Source organism: Bombina bombina, chromosome 6 (genome assembly GCF_027579735.1).
Source record: "Bombina bombina isolate aBomBom1 chromosome 6, aBomBom1.pri, whole genome shotgun sequence".
Lineage (NCBI taxonomy): Eukaryota > Metazoa > Chordata > Amphibia > Anura > Bombinatoridae > Bombina > Bombina bombina.
This window is the reverse complement of record NC_069504.1, coordinates 286056265-286075735: the sequence shown is the minus strand read 5'-3', so window position 1 is coordinate 286075735 and position 19471 is coordinate 286056265. Positions and strand designations below refer to the sequence as shown.

Genomic DNA, 19471 nt, shown 5'->3' with positions numbered 1-19471 from the left:
TTACTCCTATTATCAATTTTTCTTCGTTCTCTTGCTATCATTATTTGAAAAAGAAGGGATCTAAGCTTTTTTTGGTTTCAGTACTCTGGACAGCACTTTTTTATTGGTGGATGAATTTATCCACCAATCAGCAAGGACAACCCAGGTTGTTCACCAAAAATGGGCCGGCATCTAAACTTACATTCTTGCATTTCAAATAAAGATACCAAGAGAAAGAAGAAAATTTGATATTAGGAGTAAATTAGAAAGTTGCTTAAAATTTCATGCTCAATCTGAATCACAAAAGAAAATTTTTGGCTACAGTGTCCCTTTAAATCTACAATAAAAAAATACTGTTACAAAAAAAAACTAAGTTACAAAAGCAAACAAACACTAAGTTACAAAAAACAAACAAACCACAGTATCAAAACTCTAATAGCCCTATCAAAATAAAAAAGCCCCCCCCAAAATAAAAAAAACCCTAGCCTACAATAAACTACCAATGGCCCTTAAAAGGGCCTTTTGTGGGGCATTGCCCCAAATAAATCAGCTCTTTTACCTGTAAAGAAAAATAAAAACACCCCCCAACAGTAAAAACCACCACCCACACAACCAATGCCCCAAATAAAAACCCTATCTAAAAAAACTAAGCTCCCCATTGCCCTGAAAATAGCATTTGTATGGGCATTGCCCTTAAAAGGGCACTTAGCTCTTTTACTGCCCAGACCCTACTCTAAAAATAAAACCCACCCAAAAAAAACCTTAAATAAACCTAACACTAACCCCCGATGATCCACTTACAGTTCTTGAAGTTCTGCTTGATGGATCCATCCAGCCGGCAAGAAGTTTTTATCCGGGCGGCAAGAAGTCTTCACCCAGGGCGGCCTCTTCAATCTTCATCCAGCCGGCGAAGTCTTCATCCATGCTGCCTCTTCTATCTTCATCCATCCAACGTGGAGCGGGTTCATCCTGAAGACATCCGACGAGGAGCTCCTCTTCAATATGGTCTCCACCGTAAACTGGATCTTGAATGCAAGTGACTTCATCCAAGATGGCGTCCCTTGCATTCCTATTGACTGAAAGGTTTCAATCAGCCAAAAGGATTAAAGCCGCTAAAATCCTATTGGCTGTTCCAATCAGCCAATATGATTTGAGCAGCTCTCATCCTATTGGCTGTTCCAATCAGCCAATAGGATGAACTCTCAATCCTATTGGCTGATTGGAATAGCCAATAGGATGAGAGCTGCTCAAATCCTATTGGCTGATTGGAACCTTTCAGCCAATAGGAATGCATGGGATACCATCTTGGATGACGTCACCTGCATTCAAGATCCAGTTTACGGCGGAACCATATTGAAAAGGAGCTCCTCGGCGGATGTCTTCAGGATAGACCCGCTCCGTGACAGATGGATGAAGATAGAAGAGGCTGCATGGATAAAGACTTTGCCGGCTGGATGAAGATGGAAGAGGCCGCCCGGATGAAGACTTCTTGCCACCTGGATAAAGACTTCTTGCTGGCTGGATGGATCCTTCAAGCGGAACTTCAAGAACTGTAAGTGGATCGTTGGGGGTTAGTGTTAGGTTTATTTAAGGTTTTTTTGGGTGGGTTTTATTTTTAGAGTAGGGTCTGGGCAATAAAAGAGCTAAATGCCCTTTTAAGGACAATGCCCATACAAATGCCCTTTTCAGGACAATGGGGAGCTTAGTTTTTTTAGATAGGGTTTTTATTTGGGGGGGTTGGTTGTGTGGGTGGTGGGTTTTACTGTTGGGGGGTGTTTGTATTTTTCTTTACAGGTAAAAGAGCTGATTTCTTTGGGGCAATTGGTAATTTATTGTAGGCTGGGGGGGGTTATTTTTTGGTAGGGCTATTAGATTAGGTGTAATTCGTTTTTATTTTTGATAATGTGTTTTTTTTGTAACTTAGTTTTCTTCAGGTAAGTTTTACATTTTTATAAGATAGGGATGTTATAATTTTAATGTAAAGTTAGCGGGTTGGTATTAGGGGTTAATAGCTTAATTTATTTTATGGTGATGTGGAGGGCTGGCGGTTTAGGGGTTAATAGGTTTAATTAGTGGTAGTGATGTGGGAGGCCAGGGGTTTAGGGGTTAATACATTTATTTAGTTGTAGTGGGGTCCGGGAGCAGCGGGATAGGGGTTAATACATTTATTTAAGTTGCGGCGGGGTCGGGGAGTGGCGGGATGGGGTTAAACATTTTAGTATAGTGGCGGTGTTTAGTGACAGGGTATATATAAAGTTGGTAAAAAGCCGAATAGTAGCGAAATCGATGACTGTTAGTTAACAACAGTCTGCTGCTCATCGCCCCGTACTTGGTGCGCGGCTTTTTGACGGCTTTTTTTTATAAATATGGAGATCGTATTCAGGTCCACGGCCATGATGTTAGGCGAGCGTATTGATGCTGGCGAATGCAACAAAGTTGACGGCTTGATAGATCTGCCCCTCTATCTGAATAATGAAAAAAAAACATGAGTTTCATATCCCTTTAAACTGAGGATTTAAATTATTATACAATACTATGTTTATATTTCCTGAGTTCCATCTTGTTAGTTCTCATAATTTGGTGTCACAATTTGTGTTAAAATATTAAGCACTTTTAGATCGTTTGACTCAAATGTGGATTTACTAAATTATGCAAATCTATTAATTCAATATTGTGTTTTGTTGTTTGCATTTAGTGGTGGTCGCAGATTATCCATACAAGGTAAAAATATGGATTTCATCGACTATTTAATCCTTTCACATCCAGGAATAAAAAATAATGTAAGACTTCAGAAACCTATTTTTCTAAAGAAAGGTTGAAACAGAGCTGAACTGATTGACGGACAGACAGATAAACAGAAATATAGATTAGAGAGCTTGACAGAGAGACAGACAGGCAGATAGACAAACAAGCACAAAAGTGCTAGAACAGAGGTATATTTTAATTGAAGTGCATTATAGGTTCCACAGCTATCTTGCACTAATGTCCTAGATTCAGAAAGGAAAGAAAGAAAGACATCCATCCAAACCTTAAGCTTGCTGTACTGAATTCAGGCAATAAAATAGCATAGGTTGTACAGGGTTGATCATAGTAATTTGATCCACTGCTGATAAGAACTGAGCAAAAATGTGTCTCACCATTAAACCTATCTGAGCTTTCTGATATAAAAAAATGCAGGTTGTAACTGCATCATTCCTGGAATTATACTGTTAGGAGACACAATACTTTGATGTAGCACCCCAGTTCCAAAGTTATCAACAGATGGTTGATGGTCAAGGTGGTCCTTTTTTTTTCTCATGGAATAAATGATAAAAAATTATTTAACAGTTGAGAAGAACCCCTCAGCAAACGCCTACAAATAATTAACAGAAAGTTAACTAGAACCAAGAACAGAGGTGTTTTAAGACTAAGGGGCATATTTATCAAAGTGCGAGCGGACATGATACAATGTAGCGTATCATGTCCGCTGCACATCGATAAATGCTGACAGCATATGCTGTCGGCATTTATCATTGCACAAGCAGTTCACCAGAACTGCTTGTGCAATACCGCCCCCTGCCGATTTGCGGCCAATTGACCGCTAGCATGGGGTGTCAATCAACCTGATGGAATTTGATCGGGTTGATTTCTGTCCGTTGCCTCAGAGCAGGCGGGCAAGTTATGGAGCAGTGGTCTTTAGACCGCTGCTTCATAACTTCTGTTTCCGGCGAGCCTGAAGGCGTTGCTGGAAACAAGGGGCATCAAGCTCCATTCAGAGCTTGATAATTCGGCCCCTAGAACTTATATTTAAGTGGTGCTAACAAAGCAGCCTCATAGCAGGTGGTACATTGTTGAAGTTACAGTTTTCTAATATCCAGTTTCCTTACTCGTCATCCTCAAGTGATATTTATAGATTCACACAGTCTTTACCTCTGAATTTAGCACCTGACTTAAAAAACCCTGCCACTTTAGGGATTCAGGTATCTGCTCTACCTGGTCACCATTAAACAGTAGTGGTTAGAGAGCTGGGAAGAGAACTGCATGAGAAAAATAGACATCTGGTCAGTTTATCCAATTTTATGATGTAAAACATGAAAAGAGTAAAGCAAACTATGTATTATTATTGCTGTCATAATTAAAATATGTTTGTTTTTAAATCAGACAGTAATCAGAGATCACACGATAGATTAGTTTGACAGTAAGAGTCAGATTGACTGAGAGACAGATTTACAGTAAAAGAAAACTCAGTACTGCAGTAATTTTTAGCATGCAAGTTCTGGTCAATTGACGGAGAAAATTAAGTATAGTAAGTTTACCAGAGTCTAATCACAACAAAGTATAGAATTACATCCTCTTTTTGGATGTATCCAATGCACATGTTTTCATGTTAATTTTTTTGCACTGTGTGTCTCAGTATCTCATATAGGGATGAAGACATGCAGACATAGATGTATAGATAGAATTATTCTTATGTTGTGTCCTGCAGATTATTTTGTATATGCAGTAAAATATATAATAACCTATGTCTTTTTTACTTTTTAGCACATTGATTGCATTACAAATCGTACTCACTGCCATTTTTTAACTCCAAAATTTACTGAACCAAATAAGTATTTTAATATAAGCATAACTGTGGAAGACCAAATTGCAGAATGTGACAGAGTACACTACAAGGAAAATCCAGTTTTTACCTCATTTGCTTTGTTTAATGATGAGGACACAGACTTAGAGTTAAGAATAAAGGTAATTTATTTTTCCTTTTTTATGCTGGCGGCTTTTCTGAACTTTTTATAATTTTGATGAAATATTGGTACTCAGATAAACATAAAGAAATGCTGAATATCATGTACTTTACTGTTTGGTCATTAAAACAAGGTATTATGTGACTTAGATACCTGATATATGTGTAGCCAACTCAAACAAAAAGGCGGCTGGTAAAAAAGATGCAGCTGGAACGATCTAACTTGTTAAGTACACAATTTTAACCAACTTTTCAATGTATGTTTTTCTAATTTGCTTTGTTCACTTGGTATCTTTTGTTGAAAAGCATACCTAGGTAGGCTCAGGGGCAGCAATGGACTGCTGAGAGTTATCTGTTGATTAGTGGCTACATGTATATTTATTGACTCACCTGTGTTCAGCTAGCTCCCAGAAGTGCATCACTGATTCTTCAACAAAAGATACAAAGAGAATGAAGTTAAATTGTATACTCTATCAGAATAATAAAAGAAACATGTTGGGTTTCATGCCCCTTTAAACAGACTTGAAAACAGCACTTGACACATCTAAAATAATCTGAATGACTGATTGTTTTTCTTTTTTTCTTCTTTTTAACTTACTTTTAAATAACATTAATTACATCAAACCGTACAAAATAAAGACAGTAAATAAATACAATAGATCTGATTGGAAGATATTTTCTCAAAGAAAAAATATCTAAAACTCACAGTAGGGGGTGTTATTGAATTAAGCAAAAAACACAGTGAAACCAAAACACTGTGTATTATATATCTAACTAGAGAACAAAAAGTATTTTGATTGCACCTAAGCCTCTCTTAACAAAAAAATGACTTTGAGGCCTATTTATCATATGTCTGTTGGACCTGATATGACAGTGCAGATCAGGTCCGACAGAATTCTCTTGTGAGCTGCTGGTGCAACGCCGCCCCCTGCAGACTCGCGGTCAATCGGCCGCTAGCAGGGGGTGTCAATTAACCCGATCGTATTCGATCAGGTTAAATTCCGGCGATGTCTGTCTGCCTGCTCAGAGCAGGCGGACAGGGTTATGGAGCAGCGGTCAAGATACACGAGCTGCAGGCTCACCAGATACACGGGGCGTCAAGCTCCATTTGCAGCTTGATAGATAAGCCCCTTTGTCTGAATTTGCTCAAACCTAAATAATCAAATAATTCATATAATTTAAATCATTTCAATAATTTTAAAATAATTTTTTAGACAATCTTTAAACAGCTATCTTTGTGTTATACTATGAAATTTGAGTTAAATGGATGTAGAAATGAGGGGATATTGACCAATATATTATACCAATTGCGTATAAATATATAAAAAATGACAAACACTTTTAATTTAAAAAATGCAAATTTCTGTTTACTAGATCATTTTTACACATAAATCTAAAACAATGACTACAGTCAATTTTAATAAACCCTTTTGGGAAATATATACTCTAAAAAGGATATCCTTTGGGAGTGCAAAAAATCTTTACTTAAAAAGTGAATACGCTATTAAACCTTAACAGAAATAAACGGATCCGTTAAAACGTATTGCTTTATAATTGATACACTTAAACAATATAACATTAAAGAATGTGACATTTATGCATACTTTTTGTTATATTTGTAGAAATTCTCTGTGTATGATTTTTACAAATTCCAAGCATATATTATCTGTCTGCAGCAACACAAAAGTGCATGTAATAAATTATGTATCATAAATGAATTGTTAAAATAACATGTATTAAGGTTTCGATGTGGTTAATACACATCGATTGGTAGCAAGAAAGGCACAATGTTGCTGTGATCTTAATAACAAACAACCACTATGTTGAAAAGATGTATCCTTCAGGAGTGGTTATTAAATGTCAGTATTGTCCAATTGAAACTTCAAAGTTATTGGTTATTAGTTGAAATAATATGATTTGAGAAGAGATGCTGTTTCAAAAGATATATTGATGATATCTGTATGATCTGGAATGGTGAGAACACACAGTTTGAGAAGTTCTATAAAAAAATGAATAATAATGACAATAGCCTAAAATTCACCTATGAGATCAGTAAGGAGGAAATAGTATTTTTAGACTTAGAAATCTTTATAGCTAACAATCACACTAGACCAGTAAGAGAGAGGGTGAAAGAATACATATAGTGAATAAAGAATGCGACAGAGGATAGAAATAAAGATTGACCAGTACAGAAACATTTCCTATCATGCAATAATTGTAACCTGAAAAAATGTAGGTACACTGCAATTGAAAAATTAAATCAAAATTGGAGAGGAGGAGATGTGGAGAATTGGAATATATATGAGCTGTTGAAATTGGAATATAAATGGAAATATGAATTAGAAACAAAAACTCCAAAAGGACTCAATATTGATTTTAGTATTACGTCATTTTTAAAATATTTGAAATTAAAAATAAAAAATTTAATCACACTGTCTGAATATATATATATATTTATAAAATAATTTTTGTATATCACGCCTTCATTCCATTTTGTTCTCCCATTTTTTATCACATTTTTTACCATATAGATTTTTTATATACAGTATCTCACAAAAGTGAGTACACCCCTCACATTTTTGTAAAGTTTTTATTATATATTTTCATGTGACAACACTAAAGAAATGACACTTTGCTACAATGTAAAGTAGTGAGTGTACAGCCTGTATAACAGTGTACATTTGCTGTCCCCTCATAATAACTCAACACACAGCCATTAATGTCTAAACCGTTGGCAACAAAAGTGAGTAAAGTAGTGAGTACATTAATATATAAATTGAGATAAAACACTAAAGATGGGAATCTGATGAATAATGTTTAGACTATAACAATGTAACAATTTATACATTTAAATAGAACAAATAAGTACATAGATAAAGGACTAGCTTAATTTTAACACAAGTAACAACATAATTATGTATAAATGTCATATTGAAAGTTGACAAATTCCATTTAGTTTTTAAAAACTATTTTTTGAGAACATACAGCTAGATTACGAGTTTTGCATTATGAGTGAAAAAGCATCTTTTTCCCTAACGCGTCTTGCAGGTATAGGTGTCCCACACACCTTTTTGGCCGTCACGCAACGTCAGTACCGCACTTTTAGAAAAGTCCTTTTTCAATGGGACTTCCATAGCGCCGGTGTTACGAGTTTGCCTGGGAGGCCAAAAAAAGAGTGGTACACCCTATACTGACAAGTTCTGTACCGCCATCTAAAGTCAGTAGTTGTGAATTTTACGTTACAAAGCTGTGCCATAAAACTCATAACTAAAGTGTTAAAAAGTATTCTAACACCCATAAACTACCTATTAACCCCTAAACTGAGGCCCTCCTGCATTGCAAACACTATAATACATTTATTAACCTCTAATCTGCCGCTCCGGACATCGATGCCACTATTAAAATTTATTAACCCCTATTCCGCCACTTTGCGACATGGTCAATACTATAATAAACCTATTAACCCCGAAACCCCCACCATCCCGTAATGCAAACACTATTTAAAGATTATTAACCCCTAATCTGCCGTCCACCCACACCGACGCTATAATAAACCTATTAACCACTAAACCGCAAGCCCCCCACAATGAAAAATACTAAATTAAAATATTAACCCCTAAACCTCTGGCCTCCCACATCACACATCACTACATAAATATATTAACCCCTAAACCTAACCCTAACGTAACCCTAAGCCTAAATCTAACCCTAACCCTAACCCTAACACCCCCTAACTTAAATATAATTAAAATAAATCTAAATTAACCTTACAAGTATTACCTAAATAATTCCTATTTAAAACTAAATACATACTTACCTATAAGATAAAACCTAAGCTAGCTACAAAATAACTAATAGTTATAATATTGTAGCTATTTTAGGTTTTATTTTTATTTCACAGGTAAGTTTGTATTTATTTTAACTAGGTAGACTAGTCAGTAAATAATAAACTATTTACAAGCTACCTAATTAAAATAAATACAAAGTTACTGTAAAATAAAACCTAACCTGCCTTACACTAAAACCTAACATTACAATAAAATTAATTAAATTAATAAAATACAATTATCTAAATTACAAAAAAAACAAAAAAACTAATTACTCCTAATCTAATAGCCCTATCAAAATAAAAAAGCCCCACAAAATAAAAAAAACCCTAGTCTACACTAAACTGCCAATGGCCCTTAAAAGGGTCTTTTGTGGGACATTGCCCCAAAGAAATCAGCTCTTTTACCTGTAAAATAAAAATACAAACACCCCCAACAGTAAAACCCACCACCCACACAACCAAACCCCCCAAATAAAATTCTATCTAAATAAACCTAAGCTAACCATTGCCCTGAAAAAGGCATTTGGATGGGCATTGCCGTTAAAAGGGCCCATAAAAGAGGGCAGAAGTCTTCATCCAGATGGCATCTTCTATCTTCATCCATCCAGCGCGGAGCGGGTCCATCTTCAAGACATCCGGCGTGGAGCATCCTCTTCTTCCGATCAGCCAATAGGATTAAGCTTTCACCCTATTGGCTGATCCAATCAGCCAATAGGATTGAGCTTGCATTCTATTGGCTGATTGGAATAGCCAATAGAATGCAAGCTCAATCCTATTGGCTGATTGGATCAGCCAATAGGATGAAAGCTCAATCCTATTGGTTGATTGCAACAGCCAATAGGATTTTTTCCCTTTAATTCCTATTGGCTGATAGAATTCTCATCTTGGATGATGTCACTTAAAGTGAACTTCATTTTCCACCGCCAATCGGAAGAAGAGGATGGATCTGCGCCGGATGTCTTGAAGATGGACCCGCTTTGCGCCGGATGGGGAAGACTTCTGTCGCTTGGATGAAGACTTCTGCCAGCTTCAAAGAGGACTTCTGCCCGCTTGGATGAAGACTTCTGCCGCCTGGATGAGGATGGATGCCCGGTCTTCGAAAACTGTAAGTGGATCGTCGGGGTTAGTGTTAGGTCTTTTTAAGGGTTTATTGGGTGAGTTTTATTTTTAGCTTAGGGTTTGGGCACCATAAAGAGCTTAATGCCCGTTTAAGGGCAATGCCCATCCAAATGCCCTTTTCAGGGCAATAGTTAGCTTAGGTTTATTTAGATAGAATTTTATTTGGGAGGTTTGGTTGAGCTTAGGTTTTGGGCACCGTAAAAGAGCTTAATGCCCTTTTAAGGGCAATGCCCATCCAAATGCCCTTTTCAGGGCAATGGTAAGCTTAGGTTTATTTAGATAGAATTTTATTTGGTAGGTTTGGTTGTGTGGGCGGTGGGTTTTACTGTTGGGGGGTGTTTGTATTTTTTTTACAGGTAAAAGAGCTGATTTATTTGGGGCAATGCCCCACAAAAGGCCCTTTTAAGGGCCATTGGCAGTTTAGAGTAAGACTAGGTTTTTTTTTTTATTTTGGGGGGCTTTTATATTTTGATAGGGCTATTAGATTAGAAGTAATTTGTTTTTATTTTTGATAATTTCGTTTTTTATTTTGTGTAATTTAGTGGGTTTTTTTTTTTGTAATTTAGATAATTGTATTTTATTAATGTAATTTATTTTATTTTATTATAATGTTAGGTTTTAGTGTAAGGCAGGTTAGGTTTTATTTTACAGGTAACTTTGTATTTATTTTAACTAGGTAGCTAGTAAATAGTTAATAACTATTTAGTAACTAGTCTACCTAGTTAAAATAAATACAAACTTACCTGTGAAATAAAAATAAAACCTAAGATAGCTACAATATTATAACTATTAGTTTTTTTGTAGCTAGCTTAGGTTTTAATTCATAGGTAAGTATGTATTTAGTTTTAAAAAGGAAATATTTAGGTAATAATAGGTTTATTTAGATTTATTTTAATTATATTGAAGTTAGGGGGGTGTTAGGGTTAGGGTTACGTTAGGGTTAGGTTTAGGGGTTATTATATTTATGTAGTGTTAGTGATGTGCGAGGCCAGAGGTTTAGGGGTTAATAACTTTAGTATAGTGGTGGCAAAATTGGGGGCGGCAGACTAGGGGCTAATAACTGTAGGTAGGTGGCGGCGATGTTAGGGCCAGCAGAATAGGGGTTAATATATTTAGGTGGCGGCGATGTTGGGGGCAGCACGATTAGGGGTTAATAACTGTAATTTAGGTGGCGGCAATGTTAGGGGCAGCAGATTTGGGGTTAATAACATTAGGTAGGTGACGTCGGTGTTGGGGCGGCAGATAAGGGGTTAATAACATTATGTAGGTTGCGGCGATGTCGGGGGCGGCAGATTAGTGGTGTTTGGATGTGTTTTTTATGTTAGGGTGTTAGGTTTAAACATAACTTTTTCTTTCCCCATAGACATCAATGGGGCTGCGTTACAGAGCTTTTGTTTCCGCGATCGCAGGTGTTAGACTTTTTTTTTCCGGCTCTCTCCATTGATGTCTATGGGGAAATCGTGAATGAGCACGTCAAAGCAGCACTTGTATTTAGGTGAGGTATGGAGCTCAACTCCACCATATCACCCGTGCAAGCCGGGTTTTTTAAAACCTGTAATAGAAGCGCTATAGGGAGGTGAAATACCGCCGCTTTTGTGGCGGTAGTTATTTTCTCTGTAGCACTCAAAACTCGTAATCTAGCTGAAAGTTTTCAAGAATATATTTATTTGTTATATGGAGGAAAGGAAGTTTTTTATATTGCAGGAAAGTGAAATGAGCACTATGATTTTTGTTGCATATGACTTTGTAAAAATGGCAGATTTGTTTACCAAATGAATTGACAAAAAAAACAGCTAAAAATATCACCCTATTGGTTAATTTCATAAACCAATGAGCAAATTATAACCAATGAAACAACGCCCTTGGGGGTTTAAATAATACCGCTAAAGGTAGAGCAGCAGTATGTTTGAAAAAGGCTGCAGGTGACAGCCGAAACGCGTTACAATACATACTGCTACTAAAGATTCTGGACCTAAAGACGTTGTGTTTTATCCACAACATACAGACACCGCTGCGGTAGACAACAGAGGTAGCGTAGCCTTACAGGAGCCACACAGAAGGGAAATTGCTTCACCAGAAGGCTGCAAAGAAAAAATTCACTGGGACAACAGTCAATATATAAGGTGAAGAAGTTTATTTTGGTTTAAGGACGTACCCAGATCTACCTGCATTCATAAAGGAAAAGGCTTATACCGGTATAAAGCGAAGCATCTCTTCTCAAATCATATTATTTCAACTGGATACGGAGGTAACAGTAGAATATTATAAAAAGCCACGGGCAATAACTTTGAAGTTGCAATGAGACAATACTGACATTTAAAAAACACTCCTGAAGGATATATGTTTTTAAGATCACAGCAACATTGTTCCTTTCTTGCTACCAATCGATGTGTATTAACCACATTGAAACTTTAATACATGTTATTTAAACAATTAATTTATGATACAGAATTTATTACATGCACTTATGAGTCTTTTGTGTTGCTGCAAACAGATAATATATGCTTGGAATTTGTAAAAATCATACACAGAGAATTAATACAAATATAACAAAAAGTATGCATAAATGTCACATTCTTTAATGTTATATTGTTTAAGTGTATCAATTTTAAAGTAATACGTTTTAACAGATCCGTTTATTTCTGTTAAGGTTTAATAGTGAATTCACTTTTTAAGTAAAGATTTTTTCCACTCCCAAAGGATATCCTTTCTAGAGTATATATTTCCAAAAGGGTTTATTAAAATTGTCTGTAGACATTGTTTTAGAATTATGTGTAAAAATGATCTAGTAAACACAAATTTGCATTTTTTAAATTAAGAGTGTTTGTCATTTTTTTTATATATTTATACACAATTGGTATAATATATTGGTCAATATCCACCCATTTCTACATCCATTTAACTCAAATTTCATAGTATAACACGAAGATAGCTGTTTAAAGATTGTCTAAAAAATTATTTTAAAATTATTGAAATTATTTAAATTATATGAATTATTCGATTATTTAGGTTTGAGCAAATTCAGACAAAGTCATTTCTTTGTTACGAGAGGCTTAGGCAATAGACCTGTGCATTCAACATTCATTTAAACCAGCAAATACCAAATATTGTCACGATCACAGCATTTGGCTCTTTTCAGAGCAGGATTGATATATTTAATATTGTAACATCAGTGTAAAGCCAGATAATTATATGATGCACTATTTCATGTATATATCTGGCTCTGGAATGAGCCAAATTCCGTAACCTAAAGCCATATTCAACATTCGTTCATAAATACAAATGGAGAATGAACATGTCTAGTATTTAAATATCTTTTGTTTAAATTACCCTAATTAATGATTAACAGCTGTACTTGTTAAAATGGTTACCCCTAAGGCTTGCTAATGTTATATACTTTAAGAGACAGTGTACTGTAACATTAATTTCCCTTTTAATGTGCTTCCAATGACTTGTGACACCAGCTGCAGGGTTTAAAATTAATGATAAATTACTCCTTTAGTAGAGTGACCATATTGCAGGTTTAAAAAGGGACACATATGAAAAAAACAAAATTTATGCTTACCTGATAAATGTATTTATTTCCGGATATGGTGAGTCCACGGTTTGAGTAATTACTGTTGGGAATATCATTCCTGGCCAGCAGGAGGAGGCAAAGAGCACCAAAGTTGAACTGTTAAATATCACTCCCTTACCCACAACCCCCAGTCATTCGACCGATGGGAAATGGAGTAACACAAGGTGTGGAGGTGCCTGAGGTTATAGTCAATAGAACAAATGTCTTAAAATAAAGGGTGAGGCCGTGGACTCACCATATCCGGAATTAAATTATTTATCAGGTAAGCATACATTTTCTTTTTCTTTCCTAAGATATGGTAAGTCCACGGTTTGAGTAATTACTGTTGGGAACCAATACCCAAGCTAGAGGACCCGGATAAATAGGACAGGCAGTCCTAAACAGAAGGCACCACCGCTTGAAGAACCTTTCTCCCAAAAGAAGTCTCAGTCATGGCAAAAGTATCAAATTTGTAAAATTTTGGAAAAAGTATAAAGAGAAGACCAAGTTGCCGCCTTGCAAATTTGTTCCACAGAAGCTTCATTTTTGGAAGCCGAAGAAGAGGAAACAGCTCTTGTAGAATGATCTTAAATTATCTCAGGAGGCTGCTGTCCAGCAGTCTCATAAGCTAAATGAATTATACTTTGTAACCAAATAGAAAGAGTAGTAGCAGTAGCTTTCTGACCATTACATTTCCCAGAGAAACAGACAAAGATGGCAGAGAACTGACGAAAATCCTTAATCGCCTGTAAGTAGAATTTAAGAGCACGTACAACATCCAAATTGTGTAACAAACGTTCTTTGGAAGAAGAAGGATTAGGACACAGAGAGGGAACAACAATTTCCTGATTGGTATTTCTATTAGAAACAACCTTAGGAAAGTAACCTAACATAGTATGAAGAACCGCCTTATTGGCATGAAAAATAAGATAAGGGGAATCACACTGCAGAGCTGAGAGTTCCGAGACTCTTCGAGCAGAAGAGATAGCAACAAGAAACAAAACCTTCCAAGATAACAACTTAATGTCTATGGAATGCAACGGCTCAAACTGAGTCAGCTGTTAAACTTTAAGAACAAGGTTAAGGCTCCAAGGAGGAGCAACAGACTTAAAGACAGACCTGATTTTGACCAAGGCCTGACAAAAAGATTGCACATCTGGCACATCCACCAAACCTTTATGTTGTAAAACTGATAAAGCAGCAATCTGACCCTTCAGGGTACTGACTGACACTCCCTTCTCCAGGCCTTCCTGAAGAAAAGATAAAATTGTAGGAATTCTAATTCTACTCCAAGAGTAGCCCTTGGATTCACACCAATAAAGATATTTCCGCCATATCTTATCGTAAATCTTTCTAGTAACTGGCTTGCGAGTCTGAATCATGGTCTCAATGACCGAATCAGAAAAACCACGCTTAGACAGAATTAAGCGTTCAATCTGCAAGCAGTGAGCTTCAGATAAACAAGATTTGGATGAAGGAAGGAACCATGAATCAGGAGGCCCCTTCTCAGAGGTAGTCTCCAAGGTGGGAGAGATGACATCTCCACTAGGTCTGCAATTCAGTTTCTGCAAGGCTACACAGGGGCTATTAGAATCACCGACGCCCTCTCCTATCTGATATGAGCAATGATTTGTGGAAGGAGAACAAATGGAGGAAACAGGTATGCCAACCTGAAAACCCAAGGAACCGCCTGACCATCTATCAGAACGGCCTGTGGATCTCTTGACCTTGAACCGTACCTTGGAAGCTTGGCGTTCTGATGGGATGCCATCAGATCTAACTCCAGCACCCCCCATTTGAGGACTGAGCTGGAAAACTTCTCCAGATGGTGTTTCCACTCCCCGGGATGAAAAGTCTGTCTGCTCAGAAAATCCGCTTCCCAGTTTTCTACTCCTGGAATGTAAACAGCAATTGTGGGTCTGATCCCACTGAAGAATCAGAGTAACCTCCTTCAGGGCTAAGGAACTCCGAGTTCCTCCCTGGTGATTGCTGTAAGCCACAGAGGTTATGTTGTCTGACTGGAACCTAATAAACTGGGCGGAGGACAGCTGAGGCCAAGCCAATAGAGCATTGTAAATCATACTTAACTCCAAGATGTTGATGGAAAGAGCAGACTCCTCCTGAGTCCAAAGGCCCTGAGCTTTTAATGAGTTCCAGACTGTTCCCCAGCCCATCAGGCTGGCATCCGTGGTCACGATCACCCAGGAAGGTCTCCAAAATCATGTGCCCTGAGACAGATGTTCCTGAGAAATCCACCACGGGAGAGAATCCCTTGACAACTGATCTAACTCTATTCTCTGAGATAGATCCGCATGGTCACCATTGTCTGAGCAGGCATAACTGGACAGCTCTCAAATGGAATCGAGCAACAGGAATGATGTCCATGGAAGCCACCATCAGACTGATTACCTCCATACATTGAGCCACTGAAGGATGAGCAGTAGCCTGAAAAAAGAGGCAAGAGAAAATGATTTAGTTTTTCTTGACCTCTGTCAGAAAAATCTTAATCAATAGAGAATCGTTTATGGTCCCTAAGAACACTACTCTTGTAGCAGGGGAAAGGGAGCTTTTTTCCAGATTCACATTCCAACTGTGGGAATGAGGAAAAGACAACAATATCTCTGTGTGAGATTTTGCTAGTTGAAAAGATGGCGCCTGAAACAATATGTCATCCAGGTAGGATGCCACAGCAATTCCACAAGAACGGATCACTGCCAAAAGAGCCCCTAGAACCTTTGAAAAAATTCTGGTAGCGATGGCTAGACCAAATGGAGGACCACGAACTGGAAATGTTTGTCCAGAAAGGCAAATCTCAGGAATCTGTGATGGTCCCTATGAATAGGAACATGAAGATACAAATCCTTTAGGTCTATGGTTGTCATGAACTGACCCTCTTGTACTAAAGATAGAATAGAGCATATAGTCTCCATCTTGAAGGATGCAACTTTGAGAAACTTGTTTAGACACTTCAAGTTTAAAATGGGACAGAAAATTCCCTCTTTTTTGGGAACCACAAATAGGTTGGAGTAGAACCCCGAGACCCTGTTCCTGCACTGGAACTGGAACTATCACTCCCAGGAAGGAAAGATGTTTTATAAATTTCAAGAACGCCTCTCTCTTTATCTGGTTTGCAGATAATCTTGAGAGAAGGAATCTGCCTATGGAATACTATGTCCACAGTCCAGGGATCTGGGGCATCTCATATCTAGGCTTGAGAGAACTGAGAAAGTCTGCCCCCCCACCTGATCCGATCCTGGATCGGGGGCAAACCCTTCATGCTGATTTGGAATCAGCTGCAGGTTTCTTTGATTGTTTCCCCTTGTTCCAAGACTGATTGGGTTTCCAAGAAGACTTGTATTGTTCCTGCTTGGAAGAAGAAGGGGAGTGTTTTCTTCTGAAGTTACGAAAGGAATGAAAATTACTCTAATGTCCTTTAGGTCTATTCTTCTTATCTTGAGGTAGAAAAGACCCTTTTCCACCCGTAATATCAGAGATAATTTCTGCTAAACCGGGTCCAAACTAGGTTTTGCCCTTGTAAGGAATCGCCAGAAATTTGACTTTAGAGCAAACGTTCGCAGACCAGGATTTCATCCATAATGGCCTGAGGGCTAGGACAGCAAAACTAGACATTTTAGCTCCTAGTCTAACCTGTAAAATGGCATCTTCAATAAAGGAATTGGCCAGCTTAAGAGCTTTAATCCTATCTTGAATTTCATTCAAGGAAGTCTCTACTTGAAGGAAATCAGACAAGGCGTCAAACCAATAAGATGCCACACTAGTCACGGTGGCAATACACACCGCAGGTTGCCATTGGAGACCTTAATGAACATAAATCTTTTTTCAAATAAGCCTTCAGCTTGTTGTCCATCGGATCCTTAAAAGAGCAGCTATCCTCAATAGGAATAGTAGTTCTCTTAGCCAGAGTGGAAATGGCCCCTTCAACTTTGGGTACAGTATACCAAGGGTCTTTAATGGAGTCCTCAACAAGAAAAATTGTCTTAAAAATGGAAGATGGGGAAAAAGACACCCCTGGTTTCTCCCATTCCTGTGAGATAATATCCCTAGCACGGTCCGGCACAGGAAAAACCTCTGAAGTTGAAGGTTCATCAAAGAAACTATTAAGTTTACTAGATTTCTTAGGAGTGACAATGACAGGGGTATCAGAGTCATCTAAAGTAGCTAAAACCTCCTTTAACAATACACAAAGGTGTTCAAGCTTAAATTTGAAGGATACCACCTCAGTCTCAGAAGAAGGAATTATACTGTCCGAATCTGAGATTTCACCCTAAGAAAGTCACAATGTATCTTCCTCATCAGAATTATGAGAAAGGGCAACTTGGGAAGCAGAACTGAGCACAAGCACCTTACTTTCTGAATTTCTAGATTTTCTCTTGCGTTTTTCCTGTAATCTGGGAATGGCAGCTAATGCCGCAGATACCGCAGAAGACACCTGTGCAGCAATTTCTGCTTTTAAATAAACTCCACTAGGAGTTATAGAGAAACCACAGGGCACTGCATGTTACACCATTGAGGCTTGGGATGTAGCACGAGAAAGCTGAAGTATTATTTTAACAGCATCATCCTGAGAGACATTAGGCTCAAAAATTTTACATTTATTTTGCAAGGATTTCTTGGCACATGAAGAACAAAATTACATAGGAGCTGCAATTTGTGCATCTAAACATAATAAGCATGAATTCATGAGAGCAGCCTCTTGCTCCATATCAGACATGTTGTAAAACAGTAAATAAACTTGTACAGATAAGTTTCAAAGATTTTAATATTCAATTAAAATTAGCTAAGGAAAAATACACTTTAAATTTTATCCTAAATTAGGATCGGTCCACAGCTAAAATTATGTGAGAAAAGTTAAGAAAAAACATTTAATAAACATCACATAAACTTCTAAAAAATACCCCTCAGGCAACCTCACACCTCAATTACTGAGGTGCCTTACCGCTACCAATTAAGACCGGATCACCCAGAAATGGAGAAAAACATTTTCCTCAGAAACGTTATGAAGTAAAGCCGGTCATGTGACCGCAACTGCCGAGCTCAAATTACTGCTGTGACACAGAGAGTCACTAAAAATAGCTTCCTGGTACACTGAGTACCAGAAAGTTGCTTTGTTTTATTTTAAAGGGGAAATGAATAAGCTGCTGAAATAGAAAATTCAGCCTTACTTTCAGATTAAACATGTATTGTTTTATCAAGTAAATATGTGTCAGAAAATAAAGCCTAATAAAAACCTTTTACCCTTTCTTTTTAAAAGAGTTTACATGTTAGTCTCACACATGCTACAGTGACTGCTTCATGCCCCAGTGTAACCCATATAACAGGATTATCTTTATCCCAATAAACCCATACAACAGGATTATCTATATCCCAATAAAAAAGCAGTGTCTTTTAATTTAAGTGCATGGTCTCCCAACTGGAAGAAAAAGCACTTACCTGATCCGCTGTCCGGCATGTAGACAGTTACAAGGTATGAGAAGACACATTTCTTCACAGAGACCTTTGAAAAAGAAAGAACAGAGTGGCCAACTCTGACTTTCTAAACTAGGACAGCAATTGTTAGGAAAACTCAGTAAGTACCTCTTTACAAGTTCCTAACTGCTTTAAAGCCACCACTACCCGACTGCAAGGAATGACGTGGAATAAGGCTATACCTCCAAACTTGCTTGTAGATGAAATCAAATTTTTTCTTCAGACACCAAAACTTCACCTCCTCTATGCACCGAAGGCAAAGAGAATGACTGGGGGTTGTGGGTAAGGGAGTGATATTTAACAGTTTAACTGTGGTGCTCTTTACCTCCTCCTGCTGGCCAGGAGTGATATTCCCAACAGTAATTACTCAAGACGTGGACTCACCATATCTTAGTAAAGAAATACATATGTCGAGGGTTCTTATACAAAACATTTCTTTTAACAGCCCTGAAAACAGCCCTGACACATGTATTTTTCATGTGTCCCTTTTTAAAGCGGCAATATGGTCACCTATTTTGTACCAATTACTGCAGTCCTGAAATTGTCAGTATAGGTGTTGGTTCAATCAGTTATTTCAAATAACAAAATGAGGGTAAAGTAGTTATTTATGAAGGGGTAAATATTTTACTGTAAAAATATGAAATACGAACGTGACTTTAAACACAGAAGTTTGGCTGGATTTGAGAGGTCAACCTCAACTTAGTAGCAAGTTTTATTAATGGATAGCCAGCCTGGTATATATTTAATTGCAATTCTGCTTTTCTTTTATCCTAACAGGCTT

At 37.4% G+C, this 19471-nt stretch overlaps 1 protein-coding gene across 1 annotated transcript in view; it reads left to right on the top strand.

The window, feature by feature from the left end:
• PLXNC1 (plexin C1) overlaps nucleotides 1–19471 on the top strand; it is a 483607-nt gene that overhangs the window by 181459 nt on the left and 282677 nt on the right. Inside the window, exons 12-13 of the mRNA XM_053716896.1 lie at nucleotides 2675–2759; nucleotides 4501–4701. Coding sequence (XP_053572871.1) covers nucleotides 2675–2759; nucleotides 4501–4701 — 286 coding nt within the window. The remainder of the gene's footprint in view (nucleotides 1–2674; nucleotides 2760–4500; nucleotides 4702–19471) is intronic.